Genomic DNA, 21,422 nt, shown 5'->3' on the forward strand with positions numbered 1-21,422 from the left:
TTGATTTACAGTGTTCTATCGATTTCTACTGTACAGCAAAGTGACCCAGTCTTTTTCTCACATCATCCTCCATCATGTTCCATCACAAAGTGACTGAATATAGTTCCCTGTGCTATACAGCAGGATTGGCATAAAGTATTTGTTGAGGCCAGGTACTTAAAAGTATAGCATTTTGTATAAATTGATTTTTATGTGAGTAGGACTTGAGAGTCTACTTAACAACTTATTTTGCAAAGTTGTAATTCAATTGTGGAATTTTTTAGCTTCATGAAGTTATTCCCTATTGCCTGAGAATTCAATTAAAATTTTTAAATTTTAATAAATTTTGTAATCTGATTAAATTTGATGATTTTAATAATCTGAGGAAAAATGACAGCATAAGGACAAGTTATCTTTTGCAGTGTTACTTTCCAATTGAATTATATCCTTAATGTGTACAAAATAATTTTATTTGTGCTTCCAGTCTTCATGGACACCCTCCATTCCTAGCCTACAGTTGTCCAGAAGCCTTACCAATAATATAAACAGTAAACACATATTTTTACGTTAAATATAATCTATATATAATGCATTCCTGACATGGCTAACTTTTTAATTTTTTCAATATTTATAGGCAATGCAGTATATCTGTGAGTTTTTTTCAAACTGTCACAAACCTCCAAAAAATTTTTCCAATACTTTTATTGAAAAAAATCTGCATACAAATGGACCAAAAGTTCAAATCCATGTTGTTCAAAGGTCAACTGTAGAAAACATAAAACTTTCCATATAAAACACAGAATATCTTCATAAACTTGGGATAGGTAGTATTCTGAGATTCAACAACAAAAGCACAATCCATAAAAGAAAAAAAAAACTGATTGTACTTCACTGAAATTTAAAACTTTAGTTCTGTGAAAGACACCATTAACAGAATGAAAAGACAAGCCAAAAGCTGGAAGAAAATATTCACAATTCACATATCTGACAAAGGAACTGTATCCAAAACATACAAAGAAATCTCAAAGCTCAATAATAACAACAAACCAAAGAAACAGTAGATAAAATATTTGAAGACACTACACCAAAGAAGATATCCAGATAGGAAATGAACACATGAAAAGTCACCCAACACAATCAGTCATATAGTGAAATGAAAATTCAAACAATGGTATCCCACCATAAACTTATTATAGTGGCTAAAATTAAAACTACAAGACCAGGAGTTCCCGTGGTGGTGCAGTGGCTAACGGATCCGACTAGGAACCATGAGGTTGCGGGTTCGGTCCCTGCCCTTGCTCAGTGGGTTATCGATCCGGCGTTGCCATGAGCTGTGGTGTAGGTTGCAGATGCGGCTCGGATCCCGCGCTGCTGTGGCTCTGGCGTAGGCCCGTGGCTACAGCTCTGATTCAACCCCTAGCCTGGGAATCTCCATGTGCCGCGGGAGCGGCCCAAGAAATAGCAACAACAACAACAACAACAACAAAAAAAAGACAAAAGACAAAAAAAAAAAAAAAACAAAACTACAAGACCAAGCATTGACAAGGATGTGATGCAACTAAAACTTTCATACTTTAATGATCAGAATGCAAAATGGTACAGAAACCAGAAAAACTGTCTCACAATTTCTTAAAAATATAAACATATTATTTGAGCCAGCAATCCCAGTTATTGGCATTTACCCTAGAAAATAAATAAAAATGTATGTTCACACAAAAACCTACAAATTAATGTTTAAATCAGTATTATTCACATGTTCCAAAACTAGGGAAGAAACTAAACATCCTTCAACAACAAAAAAAAATGAATAAACAAATTGTGGAACGCCCATATACACAGAATACTCCCCATCAAAAAAAGAGGAAACCACCGATCTACACAACAACACAAATTTCTAATAATATTATGCTAAGTGAAAGAAGCTAGACATAAAAGGTTACACACAATATAATACTGTTTATACAAGTTTCTGGAGGCAAGCTGTAGGGACTCAGAACAGATCAGTGGTTGCCCAGTGTGATGGTTAATTTTATGTGTCAATTTCATTGGGTCATGGGATGCCAGGTATTTGGCTAAACAATATTTCTAGATTTGTCTGTGAAGGTAATGCCAATCTTACCTGATTGGCACTGAAATCTGTGGACTCAAAGCAAACTGCTCTCCCCAACGTGGCTGGGCAGCATACAGGGCCCATTAGGATTAGAATAGAACAAAAGGAAAAGGGATGGAAAATTCATTCCTTCTCTACCTGACTGCTGGGCTGGAGCAGTGTTCTCCTCCTGTAGTTACACTGGATATATACCATCTTCTCCCCAGGTTCTCAGGCCTTCAGACTCAGGGTGAATTACGCCACCAGCTTTCCAGGGTGTCCAACTTGCAGACTGCATATTGTAAGACTTTTCAGCCTCCATAATTGAGTGCACCAATTCCTTTTAATAAATAAAAACCAATCAATCAATCCTATTGGTTCTGTTTTTCTGGAGAACCCTGAAAGGGATTTTGGTACCAAGAGTGGGCTGCTCATGTAACTAACAAAACCTAAAAAGGTGGGAGCAGCCTTGGAACTAGATAGAGAGGCTGGAAGAGTTTTAAAGTATGTGTCAGCAGGGAAATCTAATCACTTGTAATGGAAAAAAAAAAAAGAATGTGTATAACTGGGTCACTTTGCTGTACAGCAGAAATTGACAGAACATTGTAAATCAACTACAATAAAATTTTTTAAATAAAGTATGTGCTAGGAAAAATCAATATTGCCATGAATTTAAAGAGGATTCTGTTGAGGACTCAGAAAGACAAGAGGAACGCTGAAGAGAAACAGGGACCTGTCACGCATGCTCAGCTCTCAACAAAGGAGTGCAACTTTCCTTGCTCTCTTCTATAAAATGCCTAGGGAAGCCTCTGACAGTGCTAACAGCAGGAGCAGAGAATATCTATAGCCACCTCCTATCACCCTCAATATCCTATTCTTCAAACACTTTAGAAAATGTTGCTTTTTTTGTGTCTGTGGGCCAATCAACAAAGATTGATATATGATATTCAAATACCAGTATATGAAAGGAAATAATAGACTTAAGAAGCAGAGTTCATTACACTTAGCAATTCTTGAAAATGTGACTCTAAATTTTAAACCATCGACTGCCGACCCTTGCTATCTTTCAATTGCTCACTGATGCAATCTTTATAGACAACTTCGTTTGCTTTACACCACTTCCTCAGTCCTTTTCCCTCCGGATTTCTTCTTAAGAATTTATACTCTCTTATAATACTTCCTCTCCTTATGGATTTTCCCAAAACATCAGACTAAAAATCTAAGTTACATAGTTCCCTATTTTGGCTGCTGTTAGTTATTCCTCTTGGTTTTCCCAGTAACACGTCTCTATTCCACAGAACATTCTCTCAAAATAAAAAATGCAGATATTCTTCAACCCCACAGCTTTTCTAGGAATCCCTCATACAGCAATAGTGTCATAAATCTGTGCCCTGTATCACTATTTGCCACTTTTTGAAAAAATGGAAATGACTATCCACCTTTGAGAGAATGACTTAATTGTGGCATATTTACTCGATGAATGCTATGCAGTCATTAAGAAAAAGAGATAAAAATCTGTATACAATGCAGTGAAAGCATTATAGAGGGGGAAAAGGGATACATGGTGCCTTACATTCAAGAATAATGTTAAGGTGTATATACGCTTAGAAAAACATCAGGAAACATACACGCCAAACCTTTAATGGTTAAGAGATATTCATGGGGTGTAGGATGGACCAAGACCATTCTACTTCTGCACTGAATTATTTTATATCAAATTTGTATTAACGTTGCATTTTAAAAATACTGTTTTTTAACGTGCACTACCTTAACAAACACATATTCATTAGGTTAAGCCTAAACCGCCTCGGAAACTGGCCTTTCATATTACTGTTTTATTTTCTTCAGCACACAAATTGTGATTGTCACATTAAACATTTTTATTGTCTCTTTCTCCCATTGAAGGTAATAAGGCAGGGATCACATTTGTCTTGCACTGTGTCTCACATGTAGAAGGTTCTCAATAATTATTTGCCTCCAGAAAGACTAAGGAGATCCACGTACAAGGCAGATCTCCTGTTCCTGTTAAGGTGACGCTGACAGTGGCTCTTCACCTTTAGGAGTGGTAGGGAGCCAGTACAGAGGGCATTGGTAAATGTTTAAATTAATGAATGAAAATGAGCACCCCTTAATATACAGGAACAACAAAAATGATACACATACGTTTATAAAAAAGAAACGGATGTGGAGACATTAACTTTCTCAGCATTCAGGGCTTCGGAAGCTAAAACCACGGAATTTGGCCAGGATAGAGTGGAATGTCAGATCGGCCGACCGGGGAGAAAAATAAGAACCAGAATCCCGGAGGAGCTAGATGTCCAAAGGAAAAGGCAAGGCTCTGCAGCTGCGAAGATTCTGTAGGAACGTGAGCTACGCTCAGAGGAATAGGGCAAAGAGACTGCTAATGAGAGAAACAAACAACTGTAGAGAATTCTACCTCCCCACCCAAGAACTCAACCGTGAGACCAAGAAAGCTTTTGGCTCACAAGGCAGGCGTCATCACGAAGCGCCCGATTCAGAAAAAGGGGAAGCTCGGCGAGGATGGGAAAGGACCGGTGGTCACGTGACACAGTTTGGTTCACCTTTCCCTTTCAGCGGAAGAAGCTATAGTCAGACTGATAAATCCAGAGAGAAAGTTATCTGTACTAAATAAAATTTTAGGAGAATCTAACATAAATGCATTGCGTCTTTGACTACATTTCACTTTTACCTTTCTTCACAGGCGTCCTAATGAGCGGTTGCCCAAACGAAAGATGGCCCTGCAGGCGCAGGGTCTTACCATAAAGAGTTACCATAGAGACTGAGGCCTAGAAGAGCCCCGAGTGGGAGTCTGTAGGCGGGACAAACGCCCTGTCAACCGGCTTCCGTCCAGGAAGCTCGGGGCGGGGCCTGCGCTTGCGCGAAGATGGTGGCAGAAGAGAGTCTCCGCGTGGTTCGCTGTGGCGGCAGCGAATTGAACTTCAGGAGAGCGGTGTTCTCTGCGGATTCTAAGTATGGGTGCGCCGCGCTTTGCCGCCAGGCTGAGGGGCGTTGAGTCCACCACCTGGGAGCGGGGGGGAGAGGAAGAACTATCCGGCGCGTCCGGGCTGGCGGTTCTGGTCTCGGGAAGGGGCGCGCCCGGAGCACTCCAGGCCCCAGGAGGAGCCGGTAGCTGTTAAGAGGAATGAGATACCTGTTAGTCCAGTGGCACTGCAGACTGGGGCGCGCGCGCTTCTCCCTCTCCAGATCTGCAGGTAAATTGAGGGGCCCCCGGGAGCGGACCCACGTGTCTAGAATCGGCTGGTCGTTGGGGCGGCTGGAAAATGATCCAGGTACAAAATATGTATGCCGCTGTTCTTGCAGTACCATGAGTATCCCTTTTTGGGACCGAATCATGATTTGGAATTCCTGAACGATTAATTATTGGGAGTTCTCCACATATCCTACCCCCTAAAAAACCATTCTGGTCACCTTTTTGGAGCTTTGCGTGGAAAATATTAGATTCTGTGTGGGATAAAAGCATGTTTAAGCCCTGGTCCCCTTCATCAGGAGTTCAGTGTAGCTGGATGCTAAACTAGCGGGTTCGAAACCCGGTTCATCTATTCTGTGCCTCTGCAGGTTCTTAATCTCTGCCTCAGTTGCCTCTATAAAACGGGAGTATTTGGTAATCCATCTCATAAGGTTGTTGAGAGGATTAAGTGCCTAAATACTTAGCGCATCGAACAGTGCCTGGCACTTAATGGTTCAATGTAAGTCAGCTGTCATTATTATTACTGCTGTATTGTCAGCGTCATCTATAAGTGACAAAATGAGATTTTCAGTCAGTGATGGATAATTAAAACCCTTTCTATTTTAGAAAAGTAGAGATAGTGGTCTGTGAAGGTTTGTATGGCCACAATATCTTGTTTATGGGTCTTTAGCAGATAGCTACTGAATGCATGCATGAGTGACTGAAGGAGCTTTCATAAATTAGCTTAGTGGCCAAAAAAAAGGAATCCCTGGTCTTTACAATAAAGAGGGCTTCGTTGATACTTGTGAATCAAAGAAAGAAACTGAAGCTTCAAGAGATTGCTAGAGTTCTACCACTTTGAACTTATATCCAGTTTCTTCCTCCAGTGTACTGTTTTCTACACCTTATTCATTATATTGGGATCTATTGTATCTCATTTGCTAAGGTCTACAGTTTGTTTTTAAGTATTTATCAGCTACATAATTTAAAAAAAAGCTGAGGTGACAAAAGTAAAATAAGTCCACTATTGATCCTACCTTACAGAGCTTTCAGTCTAGTGAGGAAAAGAAAATACTCAGATGTTTCATACATTGTGGCACTTTGAGAGCCCATGAGAAACAGCACTTCAAACTAGAAGGATGGAGCAGGTTGATGAGAAAGTAATATCTAGGCTAGATGTAGGCAGGTGTGTGGTATTTGACTAGGGGATATGCATGGAAGGCATTCCAGATACACGGACAGTATAAACAAAGAGCTAAGATACTGTTAGTAGGCATGGTATATGAAGAAGGTTAGTGGGAAAAAAGATTGGAAAAGGAACATAGAGTCAGTTCTTTGTTGTTGTTTGGTCCGAAGAGAGCATTTTTTAATAAGGTGTTGGGGGAGGAGGGTAATATGACTGTGTTTCCTCAAGAATATTAATCTGAAAACTGTGTAAAACTATATAATACGCAGTGAAAGATGAGAGGCGGGTAGGCTAATATATTTAAAGGTACAGTGATGGCATAGAAGGCATTACACAGTGAAGTTTCCCTCACGCTGCAGGATCTTTAAAAATTAACAGGAGTTTGCCCCTTCCATGGTATTGGAGGAGGGCATCATGCGAAGTGAGCAACTTGAAATTGGGGTTGGGGGAGGGTTGTCATGTGTGTAAGGTCTGTATACTTATAGCATACAGTAAAGGGAAGTGATGAGAGAAAAGTCTAGATGATTATAGACCAAGGCTTATAAGGCTAATGCAGGCATCTGAGCAAGAAATGGCTTTGCCCAGAACTAAGATAATATTGAAGATGAAGAAAAAAGACAGAGTTTTGGAGTAATTTAACAATCAGGATTAACAAGAAGTTGTTGGATTCATACTGGGCCTGTAGACTTTAAAGTACCTGTAAAATCACCAGGTAAACATAGCAGGTGTTAGGTAGCAGTCTGATAGGGAAGGCCTGTATGTGGAAAGTGCTGTTACAGAGCTAAGTCCCTCACATGTGACTGGCACTGATCTGGAATGAGAAGATGAGGGAAGGCTTCCAGTGGAAAGAACCCTGAGCTGAATCTTCAAGTAGTAGCCAGAAAGAAAGGGTTCCTAAATAAAGGCAGAATGTGCAAAGGCATGGTGAGTATTGAGGGGTGGGAGTGGGGGGTTGCATTCAGGCAAAGTCATTATTCTCTGCCAAGGAGTAAGGAAGTTACTTTCCTCTGAGGTAGCCTTAATTAGGGGGAGTTTTCTTGGCAAACACTACCCTCACCCACCACCATCTCCATAAAGCACTGCCTAAAAGATCTGTTAATGCTAATGGGTGGGAGTGAGGGTGTTGTTGTGGACCACTTAACACATTGTTCAAGTGAAAAAGTAGTTCCAGTCAGACTGGAGTCTGTCTTAGGAAGTTGGATCATATCCTGAATGCAGTGAGAAAACATTGAAGGGTTTTAATTTAATTTAATCTTTGTTTAAGGAAGTAATATGGTCAAGTTTGTCAAATTAGTCTCATGAGTATGAAAGGTAAATTGAAGGACCACACCTGGAGACTGTAAGAAGCCCTTAAGAGTAGTCCAGGTGGAGATGGTAAGAACTTGAGGGAATGAAGAGGAGGATCCAGCCAAAGGGGAGTCCACATACCGTGGCTGCTTTGTTGCTTGTACTTTGTTGATCTTATTAAACAGTTGAACACAACCATGCCTCCTGGTTACACACTTATAAGATGAACATATGAAAAATTAAGAGTCTTAGAAATTATAAAATAGGGTAGTAGCAACCCTGGTCAGCATTAGAGGACTTAACCTCTGGTTATTTTGTAATAGAGTTGTTTTTGTTTTTGTTTTTTTGGTCTTTTTGCTATTTCTTGGGCTGCTCCCTCAGCATATGGAGATTCCCAGGCTAGGGGTCCAATCGGAGCTGCAGCCACCGGCCTGCGCCAGAGACACAGCAACATGGGATCCGAGCCGCAACTGCAACCTACACCACAGCTCAGGGCAACGCCAGATCCTTAACCCACTGAGCAAGGGCAGGGACCGAACCCACAACCTAATGGTTCCTAGTCGGATTCGTTAACCACTGCACCACAACAGGAACTCCAATAGAGTGTTTTTTTAATTTTTCTTTTTTCTTTTTTTTTCTTTTTGGCCACAGTATGCAGCAGCATGATGTGGCATCTCAGTTCCCAGATCAAGGATCAAACCTGGGCCACAGTGGTAAAAGTGCTAAGTCCTAACCACTAGACCACCAGGGAACTTCCTTGTAATAATGTTTTTACTGGTTCATTTTATCTAAGTAGTTTATAAAACCTTTGAAGCTTGGGCAGGTTCTTTTTAACAAACTGGTTTGGACATTGGTAATCAAAGATAAATAGGGCCTCTGCCGTATAGGAGTTTATGGCCAGATAAGGGAGATAGATATTTATATAAATGAGGAATTTCAACGCAGTTTGAAAATGCCTGATCAAATCATGCTGGAGTACTTGGGGAACACAGAGAAGAGGTCCAGTCTAAGGATTCTGTAGTTAGTACCTTCTACGGTGTATGGGAAAGCACTGTGGTGGATGTGTACATTGTCAGGTGTATTAAGCAGAGAGCAAACATTTTTTGAGAGATTCTAGATTTGCAGTTTTGAGTTTCGTCTTATGGTTATATTATGAAAAAAGCCAAATTTATCACCCCACCCCAGCTTAAACACAGTTAATAATTTGGTAGCCTCTGCTATATGGAAGAAAGCCACTAATCCAGAAAAGCAAAAGCAAAACCAGCATTTCAACAATAAGAAAAAGAATTGTCCTAAAGTTTTTGTACTTTGCTATGTAGGAGACCTCACTGAGAGAGGATCTTTGACTTAGCATTTGTAAGCTGATACTCCGAGTGAATGATGGAGAGTTGGAGAACAGGGGAGGACACTGCTGTTAGCAAAACCACTGCGTAATAATAGCTGAGAGAATGCCTAGCACATTCTGCATCTGTTAGTGAACAAACAACTTGGTTAAGTTGGCTGTTTATGCAGGATGATTTCCTCTGCCCCTGGAATAGGTCAGAGATGTGACTTTGGCATCATTGATTTACTTTTTAGAGTTGATTAAACAAACATCTTAAATATCCCTATAAATTTAAGCAGCACAATTTGAATGTATAGTTCTTAAACTATTATTTTTAATGAAATTTATGTTGCATGTTAGAGGTTTTTTTATGTACAGTAAAAAGATTATATAGTATGTGAAATTTATTTTTCTTATTTACAGGTATATCTTCTGTGTCTCTGGAGACTTTATCAAAGTTTTTAGCACAGCTACAGAAGAATGTGTACACATTTTGCAAGGGCATAGAAATCTGGTAACTGGAATCCAGCTCAACCCCAGCAACCATCTACAGGTGTTAAACAGTTTACAATTGAGTATTTTAATTTTGGTTTTATTGTTGCCAGAAAAATTTGAATTGAATTTGGCTGGGAAGCTTTCTAGGTTATGATCAGGGAAATCCTATTTTGATTTCTGATTCAAGATACTTTCACTTATTTTTAATTATTAAAATAGGGTCACTGCCTAGAACTATATTGTTCACAATATATTCTGTGAACCATTTGTTCACAAGATGCTAATAGATATTACTTGAAAAAGGGGGTTCTTTTTTGTATGAGTTTCTGAAATTCGGGATTTGGCACAGTTAAATGAAATCTTTTTTTCATTGAAGTATAGTTGTTTTACAGTATGTTAATTTCTGCTGTACAGCAAAGTGATTCAGTTATATATATACATTTTTTCTTTTTTATGCACTTTTTTGAAATTATTCTTTTCCATTATGGTTTATCATAGGATGTTGAATATAATTCTCTGTGCTTACTGTAGGACTTTGTTGTATAAGGGCTTATCATAGCCCTCCATGTATGATAGCTTACATTTGCCAACCCCAGCCTCCCATTCCCTCCCTTCTCCAGCCCCTTCCCCCTTGGCAACCACAAGTCTGTTCTCTTTGTCGGTGAGTCTCTGTTTCATAGACAGGTTCTGTCATATTTTAGATTCCACATATAGGTGATATGATGTGATATTTGTCTTTCTCTTTCTGACTTATTTCACTTGGTATGATAAGCTCTAGTTGCATCCATATTGCTGCAAATGTCATTATTTCGTTTTTTTTATTCTGTTGTATATATAATATGTACCACATATTTATCCATTCATCTGTCAGTGGACATTTGGGTTGTTTCCATGACTTGTCTATTGTGAATAGTGCTGCTGTGAACATAGGGGTGCATGTATCTTTTTGAATTACAGTTCTCTGGATATATGCCTAGGAGTGGGATTGCTGGGTCATATGGTAAATCTATGCTTAGTGTTTTGAGGAGCTTCTATACTGTTTTCCATAGTGGCTACACCAACTCGAATTCTTACCAACAGTGTTAGGAGGGTTCTCTTTTTTCCACACCCTCTCCAGCATTTGTTATTTTTAGACCTTTTTAATGATGGCCACTCTAACTTATGTGAGGTGGTACCTCATTATAGTTTTGATTTGTATTTCTCTAATAATTAGCAATATTGAGCACTTCTTCATGTGCCTTTTGGCCATTTGTATTTCTTAGAAGAAATGACTGTTTAGGTTTTCTGCCCACTTTTCAGTTGGATTGTTTGTTTATTTTTGTTGTTGTTGAGTTATATGGGCTGTTTGTATATTTTGGAAATTAAGCCCTTTTCAGTCCCAACACTTGCAAATGTTTTCTCCCATTCTGTTGTCTTTTTGTTTCATTTATGGTTTCCTATACAAAAGCTTATAAATTTCATTGGGTCCCATCTGCTTGTTTTTATTTCTGTTGCCTTGGGAGATTGACCTTGGGAAACCATTCAAGTCAAAGAATGTTTTGCCTATGATCTTTTCTAGGAGTTTTATGGTGTCTAAGTCTTTAGGACATTTTGAGGTTTTTTTGGTTTAATGTGTGTGCATTTTGTTTTTTGTTTATTTGTTTGTTTCTTTTTAGGGCGGCACCTACAGCATATGGAAATTCCCAAGCTAGGAATTAAATCGGAGCTGCAGCTACCAGCCTACACAGCCACACCAGATACAAGCCATATCTGTGACCTATATTGCAGATCATGGCAATGCCAGATCCTTAACCACCAAAGCAAGGCCAGGGATAGAACCTGCATCCTCATAGATACTAGTTGGGTTCATTTCCGCTGAGCCACAGCAGGAACTCCTTGAGTTTATTTTTGTGTATAGTGAGAAGGTATGTTCTTACTTTATTGATTTCCCTGTGGCTGTCCAGCTTTCCCAACACCACTTGTTGAAGAAGTATAAATTCTTGCCTCCTTTGTCAGAGATTAATTGATCATAGGTGTGTGGGTTTATGTCTGCCTCTCTCTTTTGTTCCATTGATCTGTATGTCTGTTTTGGGGCTAGTACCATGCTATTTTGATTCCTTTCGCTTTGTAGTATAGTCAGAAGTTTGGGAGAGTTGGCTTTGTTCTTTTCCTTCAGGATTGCATTGGCAATTCTGAGTTTTTTATTATCTGATATAAATTTTAGAATTATTTATTCTAGCTCTGTGAAAAAAAGTCATGGGTAATTTGATAGGAATCACATTAAATCTATAGATTGCTTTGGGTGGTAGGGCCATTTTAACAATATTATTTCCTCTAATTCAAGAGCATGGAATATCTTTCCACTTATTTAAATCATTTTCAGTTTCTAATCCCTTTCCGATATTTCATTATTAGTTTAAAGAAATGCAGCAGATTTCTGTATATTAACCCTGTGTCCTGCCGCTCTGCTGAAATCATTTATCAATTCATATCATTTTTGTGTGGAGTCTTTAGGGTTTGCTATATATAATATCATGTAATCTACATGTAATGACAGTTTTATCTCTTCTCCTCCAATTTCGATACCTTTTATTGCTTTTTTTTTTTTTTTTTTTTTTTTTGCTGTGGCCAGTACTTCCAATATAATGTCAAATAGAAGAGATGATAGTGGGCATCCCTGTCTTGTTCTAGATTTTAGCAGGAAGGCTTTTTACCTTTTCACCATTGAGTATTACATTGGCTATAGGTTTGCCATAGATAGCTTTTATTATATTCAGGTACGTTCCCTCTATACATACTTTGCTAAGAGTTTTCGTCTTGAATGGATTTTGAATTTGTTTCACTTCTAGTGATCAGTCTAGTCATCTATTTCTTCTTGAGTCAGTTTTGGTGGGCTGTATGTTTCTAGAAACTCGCCTATTTCTCTAGGTTGTTTGTTGGCATACAATTGTTCACAGTATTCACTTAGGGTTTTCTGTGTTTCTGTGGTGTTGGTTGTTGTTTCTCCTTTTTCATTTCTTACTTTGTTTATTTGGGTTCTCTCACTTTTCTTGGTGAGCCTGGCCAGAAGTTTGTTAACCTTGTTTACCCTTTCAGAAAAGCAGCTCTTGGTTTTATTATTTCTTTCTATTGTTTTTTAAATTTTTATTTCATTCATTTCCTTTTATTACTACTTCCTTCCTTCTGCTCACTTTAAGTTTTATTCTTTTTGTCTAATTCTTTTTTTTTTCTTTTTTTTTTTTGTTTGTTTTTTAGGCCCGCATCCAGGGTATATGGAGGTTCCCACACTAGGTGTGCAGCCTTTGCCACAGCTATAGCAGCACCAGTTCCAAGCTGTGTCTGCAACCTTCACCACAGCTAACAGCAGCGCCAGTTCCTTAACCCGCTGAAGTGAGGCCAGGATAGTACCCGCAACCTCATGGTTCCTATTTGGATTCATTTCTGCTGCGCCATGACGGGAATTCCCTTTTTTTCTAATTCTTCTAAGAGGCAGTTAGGTGGTTTATTTGAGATTTTTCTCTTTGTTTTTTGTTTTTGTTTTTGTTTTCCTCTCTTTTTAGGGCTGCACCAGCAGTATATGGAAGTTCCCAGGCTAGGGGTCAAATCAGAGCTACAGCTGCTGGATACAGCCATAGCAACATGGGATTCAAGCCACATCAGTGACCTACACCACAGCTCACACAATGCCAGACCCTGGACCCACTGAATGAGGCCAGGAATTGAACCCATATCCTCATGGATACTAGTTGGATTTGTTTCCACTGAGCCATGATGAGAACTCCCTGGGTTTTGTTTTTGAGGAAGTTATGTATCATTATGAACATCCTTCTGAGAACTGCTTTGCTGCATAGCATAGATTTTGTATGGTTGTGTTTTCAATGTTATCTGTCCCAAGGTATTTTTTAATTTTCTCTTGATTTTATTGTTGACCCATTGGTGGTTTTTTGTTTGTTTGTTTCTTGGTTTTTTTAACTAGAGTGTTGTTGAGTCTCCATGCAACTGTTTTGTTTTTTTTGTTTTTTTGTTTTTTTTGTCTTTTTGCTATTTCTTGGGCCGCTCCCGCGGCATATGGAGGTTCCCAGGCTAGGGGTCTAATCGGAGCTGTAGCCGCCAGCCTACGCCAGAGCCACAGCAGCGCGGGATCCGAGCCTCGTCTGCAACCTACACCACAGCTCACGGCAACGCCGGATCGTTAACCCACTGAGCAAGGGCAGGGACCGAACCCGCAACCTCATGGTTCCTAGTCGGATTCGTTAACCACTGCGCCACGACGGGAACTCTGCAACTGTTTTTTTTTTATCCTTTCTCTTTCTGTGGTTGATTTCTGGTTTCATGCCATTGTGATCAAAAAAAAAGATGCTTGAAATAATTTTTATACTCCTATTTGTTGAAGCTTGTTTTGTGCCCTAGTATGTGGTCATAGAGACTGTTCTTGTGCACTTGAATGTGTATTCTGGGGTTTTTTTTTTTTTTTTTGGATGTAATGTCCTGAAACTCAATGAAGTATAACTGTTCTATTGTGTCACTTAGGATCTATGTTGTCTTATTGATTTTTTTTTTGGTAGAAGATCCGTCCATTGATGTCAGTGGAGGGTTAAAGTCTCCTACTGTTACTGTATTCCCATCAATTTTTCCTTTATATGTCTCTTAGAATTTGTTTTATGTATTTTGGTGCTCCTATATTAGGGGCATAGATGTTGGTGAGTATAATATCCTCTTCATGAATTGATTCTTTTATCATTAAATAGTGTTCTTTCTTTATGGCTTTGTTTTGAAATCTGATACCTGATATGAATATTGCAACTCCCACTTTCTTGTCATTTCCATTCTCATGAAATATCTTTTTCTATCCCCATACTCTCTGTGCCCTAAGGTGAGTCTCTTGTAGGCAGCATATTGTAAGCTCTTGTTTTTTTTAATCTATTCTGCCATTCTCTGTCTTTTGATAGGAGCATCCCATTGACATTTAAGGTAATTATTGACAGTTAGGTATTTATTACCATGTTAAGCCTTGCTTTCCCATTCATTCTCTGTTTTTCCTTTGTCCCCTTCTTTTTGTTTTTCCTTTTGTGGTTTGATGATTTTCTTTTGTGCTATAGATATATCCTCTTCTTTTTAGTTTCTGTGAATCTGTTGTGTTTTTCATTTCTGGCTTCCCTGTTTTTCAAGTATGTTAACCACTCCCTTTATCTGCTTGCCTTCGACTGGTAGTCATATAGGCTCAAAGGCACTCTGGTGGGAAAAAAAATATACATTTTCTTACTCTCCTCCCCCACATTTTATGTTTTTGATGTCCTCTTTTATATGTCCATGTTCAACCTTTTGCTGTTCATCATGGTTATCATCACTTTCACAGAAATTTTTTTCTTCTTTTTTTACTCTTTGTACAGGGGCTTATTTAAGTGCCTTTAGAATATTCTTATCTTTAGCTTTTGCAGTTTTTATTACAGTATGTCTTGGTGTAGGTCTGTTTTGTTTCAACTTGTTTAGGACCCTCTGTGCTGTGGGATCCAAGCCACATCTGTGACCTACACCACAGCTCATGCCAGATCCCCAGCCCACTGAGCAAGGCCAGGGATTGAACCTGCATCCTCATGAATGCTATTCAGATTCATTTCCACTGTGCCACAGCAGGATCTTGCTGTTGTCTTATTTCACTAAGTATAATATTCCTAGGTCCATCTATGTTTTAGATGACAGAATATTATCCTTTTTTATGGCTAAGTAATATTCTATTACTTTAATGTGTGTATGCATGCACACACCCCCATATCTTTATCCATTCATCTATTGTGCTGCTTCCATATCTTAGCTATAAAATAATGCTGTTGTGAACATTGAGGTGCATGTTTCTTCTTTTTTTCTGGTTTTTTTGTTTGTTTGTTTTCCAAGGGCTGCACCCGTGGCATATGGAGGTTCCCAGGCTAGGGATTTAATCGGAGCTGTAGCTGCTGGCCTGTGCCACAGCTGTAGCAATGCCAGATCCAAGCCACATCTGCAACATACACCACAGCAAGGCCGGATCCTTAACCCACTGAGCAAGGCCAGGGATCGATGTGTAAATATATTTTCAGTGTGTTCATGTTGGGAGGTGAGTTCCACATCCTCCTGTTCCACCATCTTCCTTTCAAAAAACTCAAAATTGAGTGAAGTGCTTTCACAATAACATCAACGAAGAAAATTTAGGGTGACCTTAGTGAAACTCAGTCCACTGGGACAAAAAAATGGGCCTTCTGGTGTTACTGGGATATATCAACAGACCAGTGTCATAAAGTGTTGGTTATAGGTTTGCAATAAGATAAGTATAGAAATTGAGTATCTAAAACCTTAGCTCACTTGGACATAGCCATAGCCTCTAAGTACATAACTTTGATTGTATTTTATGAAAATATTGGTCCTTGATGAGTTGGATTTTTTTTAAGACATCCTCATATCATTTGAGAAACATTCCTTAATACCCATGGAAGATGAAAGCAGTTCTGCTAATAAAGGCCTGGGTTCTCGGAAAATGTCAGTTAGCTCTTATGTGCTTTTCTTTTCTGCTTTTTTAGGCCACACATGCAGCAAATGGAAGTTCCCAGGCTAGGGGTCAAATTGGAGCTGCAGTTGCCAGCCTACACCATAGTGCATGGCAATGCCAGATCCTTAACCCACTGAGTGAGGCTAGGTATTGAACATGCCTCCTCGTGGGTACTAGTCGGATTGGTAACCCCCTGAGCCACAATGAGAACTCTCTCTTAGGTGCTTTTCATAACTCAATACCTTCCCATCTCCCTCCTGAAGATAGAAGATTGACTTTTTTCCTTGTTTTAAAGCTTGAAATTGATGGATCTGCTTTCTGCAAAGAATTGTGATAAGATTTTTTTTTTTACTTCATAAAAACAATGTAAATAACTTACTCTTTATAGCTAAAAATGACTTAATGAACAAGCAATACCTTCTATATTGGCACTTAATTAGATATCTTAATATAGTTCTTTTTTTAAATCACTTTTGTACCATTTTTACCCGTTTAGCTCTATTCTTGTTCCTTTGATGGCACGATTAAACTGTGGGACTATGTAGATGGCATTCTGATAAAGGTACGTGGATCAAGCTTCCCTTTTGATTATTTGAGCAAGAATGTCAACATAATTTAATGACGTATTGTTTCCTGTTGTTTTTTCTTTTTATAGCCACACCTGCAGCAAATGGAAGTTCTCAGGCTAAGGGTCAAATTGGAGCTGCAACTGCTGGCCTATGCCACAGCTTGCGGCAACACTGGATCCTTAACTCACTGAGTGAGGCCAGGGAATGGGAAACCATACCCTTGTGGACACTGTTGGGTTCTTAACCCACTGAGTGACAGTGGGATTGAAAGGCCTAATCTTTTAGATAGCCTTCCTAAGCAAGTCATGAAATTCACTAACCGTATAAGAAAAGATAAATTTATCTATACAAAATTTTAAAAGTCTAACCAAAAAGTAAGCAATGAAACTGAAAGAAAATATTTACAAGAGTTATTATCACCAGTATGCAAAAAAAATGCCAAAAACTAATAAAGAGAAGCTAATGACCCAATGGGAAAAAAAACTGACACAGAATAGGAATACGTAATACACAGAAAACAAGACACAACCAATAAACGTGAAAAGAGGTTTAAGCCCATTAATAATTAAACATAAAGGACGTAACACAACGTTTTTCCCTGTCAGTTTAGCCAAGCTGCAGATTGAAAAAAAATACAGCAAAGTGTGAAAAACAGGTACTTTTGTACATGGTCAGTGGGAATGAGACTGAAAATGAATAAATATGTTTTACTCCAGCAGTCTAACCTTTAGGAATCTCTTGTTGAAATAATGGCAGGTGAATATAGTTCTTAAAACTTGTTCATAGAAAAGAATGTAATACTCGAATGTAATACTTTTCAATTTTTTTAGTTTCTTTTTTTTTTGGCTGCACCCACAGCATGTGGAGATTCCCAGACCAGGGATCAAACCCATGCCACAGCAGTGACCCAAACTGCTGCAGATACCAAGCTGGATCTTTAGCCTGCTGTGCCACAAGGGAACTCCAGAATGTAATCTTGTTGTTAGTGATAATTTGATGTTCAATAGAATTTTATATACAACCATTGGGGGGGAAAAAAAAAACAGATCTATAACAATTAGCTTGAAAGTCTATTCAACAAAAATATATTTCGTGTCTCCTAAAGCCTTTCTTCTGATGTTGACAGTATAGCAAAATAGATGGAAAAAAATCCCTGCCCATTATGGAAGTTATGGAAGAGGCACCAGGAGATGAATTATTAATATGCTGCTTTTTATCTTTCAGACTTTCATAGTTGGATGTAAACTCCATGCCCTCTTTACTCTTACGTATACTGAGGATTCTGTCTTTGTTATAATAAATAAAGAAAAACCAGGTATAGTAAATTTACTTTGTTTCATATAGCACTGAATGGCTCTTTTCACATTTTATAGTTTCTCAAATGTAACATTTTGGTTTTAGTCTAAAGTTAACAGTTTTTGGAGTTGGTGTTTATTGCTTTCAACATTATTACATATTCTTAAATATGTAATGAGGGAATGATAAACTACATGGTTGCAATAATAGACTCCAAGTTTAAAGCCGTTCTACAATGTGACTTCCTAATGAACTAAATCTGTCATTCTGAGGCATCATTATCATTTTATTCATCATTAAACATCCATTTGTTGATTTTGAATCTGTAGGAAATGGTATAGAAAGCAGGCTAGTAGGAACTAATAGAGTGGCTAAATTACTGTTATTATACTGTCATTATCATTGGAACAATATTCCATCGAAACTACCATGTTTCAGAGCATTTTAGGAATTCTAAATGTAATCATCAGTGATTACAAATAATTGTCCTTTAGCAGTGAATTTAATACATTAGCATATTGACATGGAGGATATATCCAGAGAATTTTTCTAATCTCAGACCTCAGCCACTGCACTCTGTGTTGGATATAGTTGTATCCAGAATTCAAAGTATAAAGCAGCCTTAAACTGGTTACTGGACAGTCAGTTAGATTGGCTCACAGCTCATTAGCTAAGTGAATTCTTTCCACAGTGGTGCTGGTGCTGGTTTGGAGTTTTTTGGTTTAGGGTGGGGGAGTTTGGTAGTGGCTTTTTGTTTGGGGTTTTGGGATTTTGTTTTTATTTGTTTTTGCTTTTTTAGGGCTGCACTGAGGGCATGTGGAGGTTCCCAGGCTAGGCGTTCAAATGAGAGCTACAGCTGCCAGCCTACACCACAGCCACAGCCATGCAGGATCCGAGCTACGTCTGCGACCTCCACCACAGCTCACGGCAATACCAGATCCTTAACCCACTGGGCAAGGTCAGGGATCGAACCCACAATCTCATGGTTCCTAGTCAGATTCATTTCTGCTGCACCACAACGGGAACTTCTGTTTTGGGATTTTTTTGTTGTTTGTTTTGCTGAGACAAATGTGCAGATTGTTATATGATGGACTTTTAAGTAACTTGAGAATAGTCAAAATTCTGAGAGCTAAATCTTTTTTAGTTAAAAGTAATTTGGTACCAACTCTGTTAATGAGTACTATTTTATCCAGCAAAATATGTGACATGAAGTTCCCTGGTGACCTAGCAGTTAAGGATCCAGCATTGTCGCTGCTGTGGCTCAGGTCAGATCCTCGGCCCAAGAACTTCCACGTGCCACAAGAATGGCAAAAAAAAAAAAAAAGGCAAGAAGGAATAAAAGCTACACGTTCAGTTTTCTTATGTGAACCACAGACCATCTCTAAGAGCCATTCCAGAAAATGTTCCAGGGCCAGATCCTTAACCCACTGAGCAAGGCCAGGGATCAAACCCACAACCTCATGGTTCCTAGTTGGTTCATTAACCACTGAGCCATGACGGGAACTCCCTGACAATATATTTCTTAAAATGATTAAGTTGCCTTACCAGATGACTTTAAATATAATAGTTTTATCTTTTTTTTTTTTTTTTTTGGTCTTTTTTCTATTTCTTTGGGCCACTCCCGCAGCATATGGAGGTTCCCAGGCTAGGGGTCGAATCGGAGCTGTAGCCCCCGGCCTACGCCAGAGCCACAGCAACGCTGGATCCAAGCCGCGTCTGCAACCTACACCACAGCTCACAGCAACGCCGGATCGTCAACCCACTGAGCAAGGGCAGGGACCAAACCCGCAACCTCATGATTCCTAGTCGGATTCATTAACTACTACGCCACGACGGGAACTCCAATAATAGTTTTCAATGTTTAAGTTCTGTTTTATATACAAATAGAATTATTGTGAATTCTTTGTCTACATGCTTACTGAAAATTCAAGTTTTTTAATTTCCTGGCTGACAGTTGATTCACTAGGTCTGAGATTTGGTCTAGGAATCTGCATTTCGTGTCTCCCCAGGTGGTTCTGCTCATGAATCTAGTTTGGGAGCCACTCCCCATACTCAACTACATGATTTCTCATTTGGAAGGGTAGTTGCCAAGAACAGTAACAAAACTTTGTACCCATATCACAGGAACAAGTGATTCTTAATACTGACTGCATATTACAATCACTCTAAGAACCTAAAAAGTAAGATTTTCTGTGGTGGGGCCTATTCGTTTATTTAAATATTTGCCCAGTTGAGTCTAATGTGTAAGCTGGTATAGGAAACTACAGATCTAAAGTAAAGATCATAGTCATTAGCCTTTTAGAGTCATCTGTGTAAACGTCAGATGCTCTATTCTAATCTGAATTATATTCATGATGGGATCTATTGTTAAGTCTTCGGTACTTGGAACATAGTGGACTCTCAGCATGTGAAAAGATCCTCTGTGATTGGAATCTCAAAATATATATAAATATACATCCTTACTTCATTTGTTTCATCTTCTTTCCGCAGTCCAAAGCCAGAGTGTCTAATAGAAATTTGTATAAATCATATTGGAATAACCTTCACTAGTTTAAAAACAAGTTAATCTTTTATTTGCACATTATTTTTTTATGGTGGCATTTCTTGACTCCTTGTAATTAATTCATTCAACAGCTAATTAAACACCTACCATGAGCCAAATGTTCTAGTTGCAAAGAACAAAACAGACAATAATCCCAACAGTAAGCTGACTAGATCAGTCACATAATCCAAAAAGATGGCAGGTATTCTAGAGAAAAATAAAATGGGAAGGAAATAGGCAATAAGGGAAGAATACATACCAAATAGGGTCAGAGATGCTCCTGAGAGGAAGAATAAGTTATACAGCTATATTGGAAAAGGACATTCTAAGAGCATTGCCAGCATGTTTGAGGAATAGCAGGGAGACTGGATTAGAGTAAGCCAGAGAAGAAGAGATAATGTAGAGCATTGTAGGCCTTTGGAAGGACTTTGGCTTTTGTTCTGAGTAGATTAAAAAGCCATTGAAGAATTTTGAGCAAAAGAGGGACATGATCTTAGTGGTAATAGAACACCTAGCTCCTGGGTTGAGTAGGGACTAAAGACCAAGGGTAGAAGTAGGAAGAGCTGTGAAGAGGTCACTACTCCTGATGTTTAGGATATGAAGCATGATCCTTGCCTTAGGGTAAGTGGTAGTGGTAGAAGTGGTGAGAAATGATTAAACCTGGGGTGTCTTTTGAAGATAAAGCCAGTAGGGTTTGCCAGTGGTTTGGTGTGGGACATGAGAGAAGTCAGGTGACTCAAGGATTTAGTCTAAGAAGTTAGGTAAAGGGTAGTGCCATTTCCTCCACAGGGGAGTGTGGGAAAGAATAAGTTTGGAAAGGAAAATAAAAATTTGGGATTTAGGCGTGAGGTTTGAGATGACTGAAAAGGCTAGAAGAATTGAGTACAGAGCTTGAAAAACACGCTGGAAAACAAGAAAATGGTAGATTGATATGATAGAGGATTTTGT

At 38.8% G+C, this 21,422-nt stretch overlaps 1 protein-coding gene and 2 long non-coding RNA genes across 8 annotated transcripts in view; 1 reads left to right on the top strand and 2 right to left on the bottom strand.

The window, feature by feature from the left end:
* Positions 1-4,870, bottom strand: part of LOC146396040 (uncharacterized) — a 181,276-nt gene extending 176,406 nt beyond the window's left edge. For 2 of the 3 annotated variants that reach the window (XR_014829373.1, XR_014829374.1), the window contains exons 1-2: positions 4,232-4,585; positions 2,228-2,408 (exon numbers count right to left, since the gene is read on the bottom strand). This is a non-coding gene — a long non-coding RNA (uncharacterized LOC146396040). Of the gene's footprint in view, positions 1-2,227; positions 2,409-4,231; positions 4,586-4,778 lie in introns of those variants that run through there. The other variant, XR_014829371.1, reaches the window with a different exon arrangement.
* Positions 4,871-4,947: 77 nt separating this feature from the next.
* WDR75 (WD repeat domain 75) overlaps positions 4,948-21,422 on the top strand; it is a 43,992-nt gene continuing 27,517 nt past the window's right edge. For 2 of the 4 annotated variants that reach the window (XM_084999193.1, XM_021076080.2), the window contains exons 1-4: positions 4,948-5,065; positions 9,497-9,626; positions 16,564-16,629; positions 17,861-17,951. Coding sequence is in view for 2 of the 4 variants with exons in the window: in XM_021076080.2 (XP_020931739.1) it covers positions 4,974-5,065; positions 9,497-9,626; positions 16,564-16,629; positions 17,861-17,951 (379 nt within the window). In the remaining 2 variants the exon portion in view is untranslated. The remainder of the gene's footprint in view (positions 5,066-9,496; positions 9,627-16,563; positions 16,630-17,860; positions 17,952-21,422) is intronic. The other 2 variants (XM_084999192.1, XM_003133536.5) reach the window with 1 other exon arrangement.
* Positions 13,550-21,274, bottom strand: LOC146396041 (uncharacterized). Its single transcript, XR_014829381.1, has 2 exons — positions 15,972-21,274; positions 13,550-13,826 (listed from the first exon to the last, which is right to left on the bottom strand). It is a non-coding gene; the product is annotated as an uncharacterized LOC146396041 (long non-coding RNA).

This window comes from Sus scrofa, chromosome 15 (assembly GCF_054392235.1).
Source record: "Sus scrofa isolate SSC_HxYL_T2T_F1_AM1 chromosome 15, Sscrofa_HxYL_maternal_Yorkshire_Landrace_v2.0, whole genome shotgun sequence".
NCBI classification, from domain to species: domain Eukaryota; kingdom Metazoa; phylum Chordata; class Mammalia; order Artiodactyla; family Suidae; genus Sus; species Sus scrofa.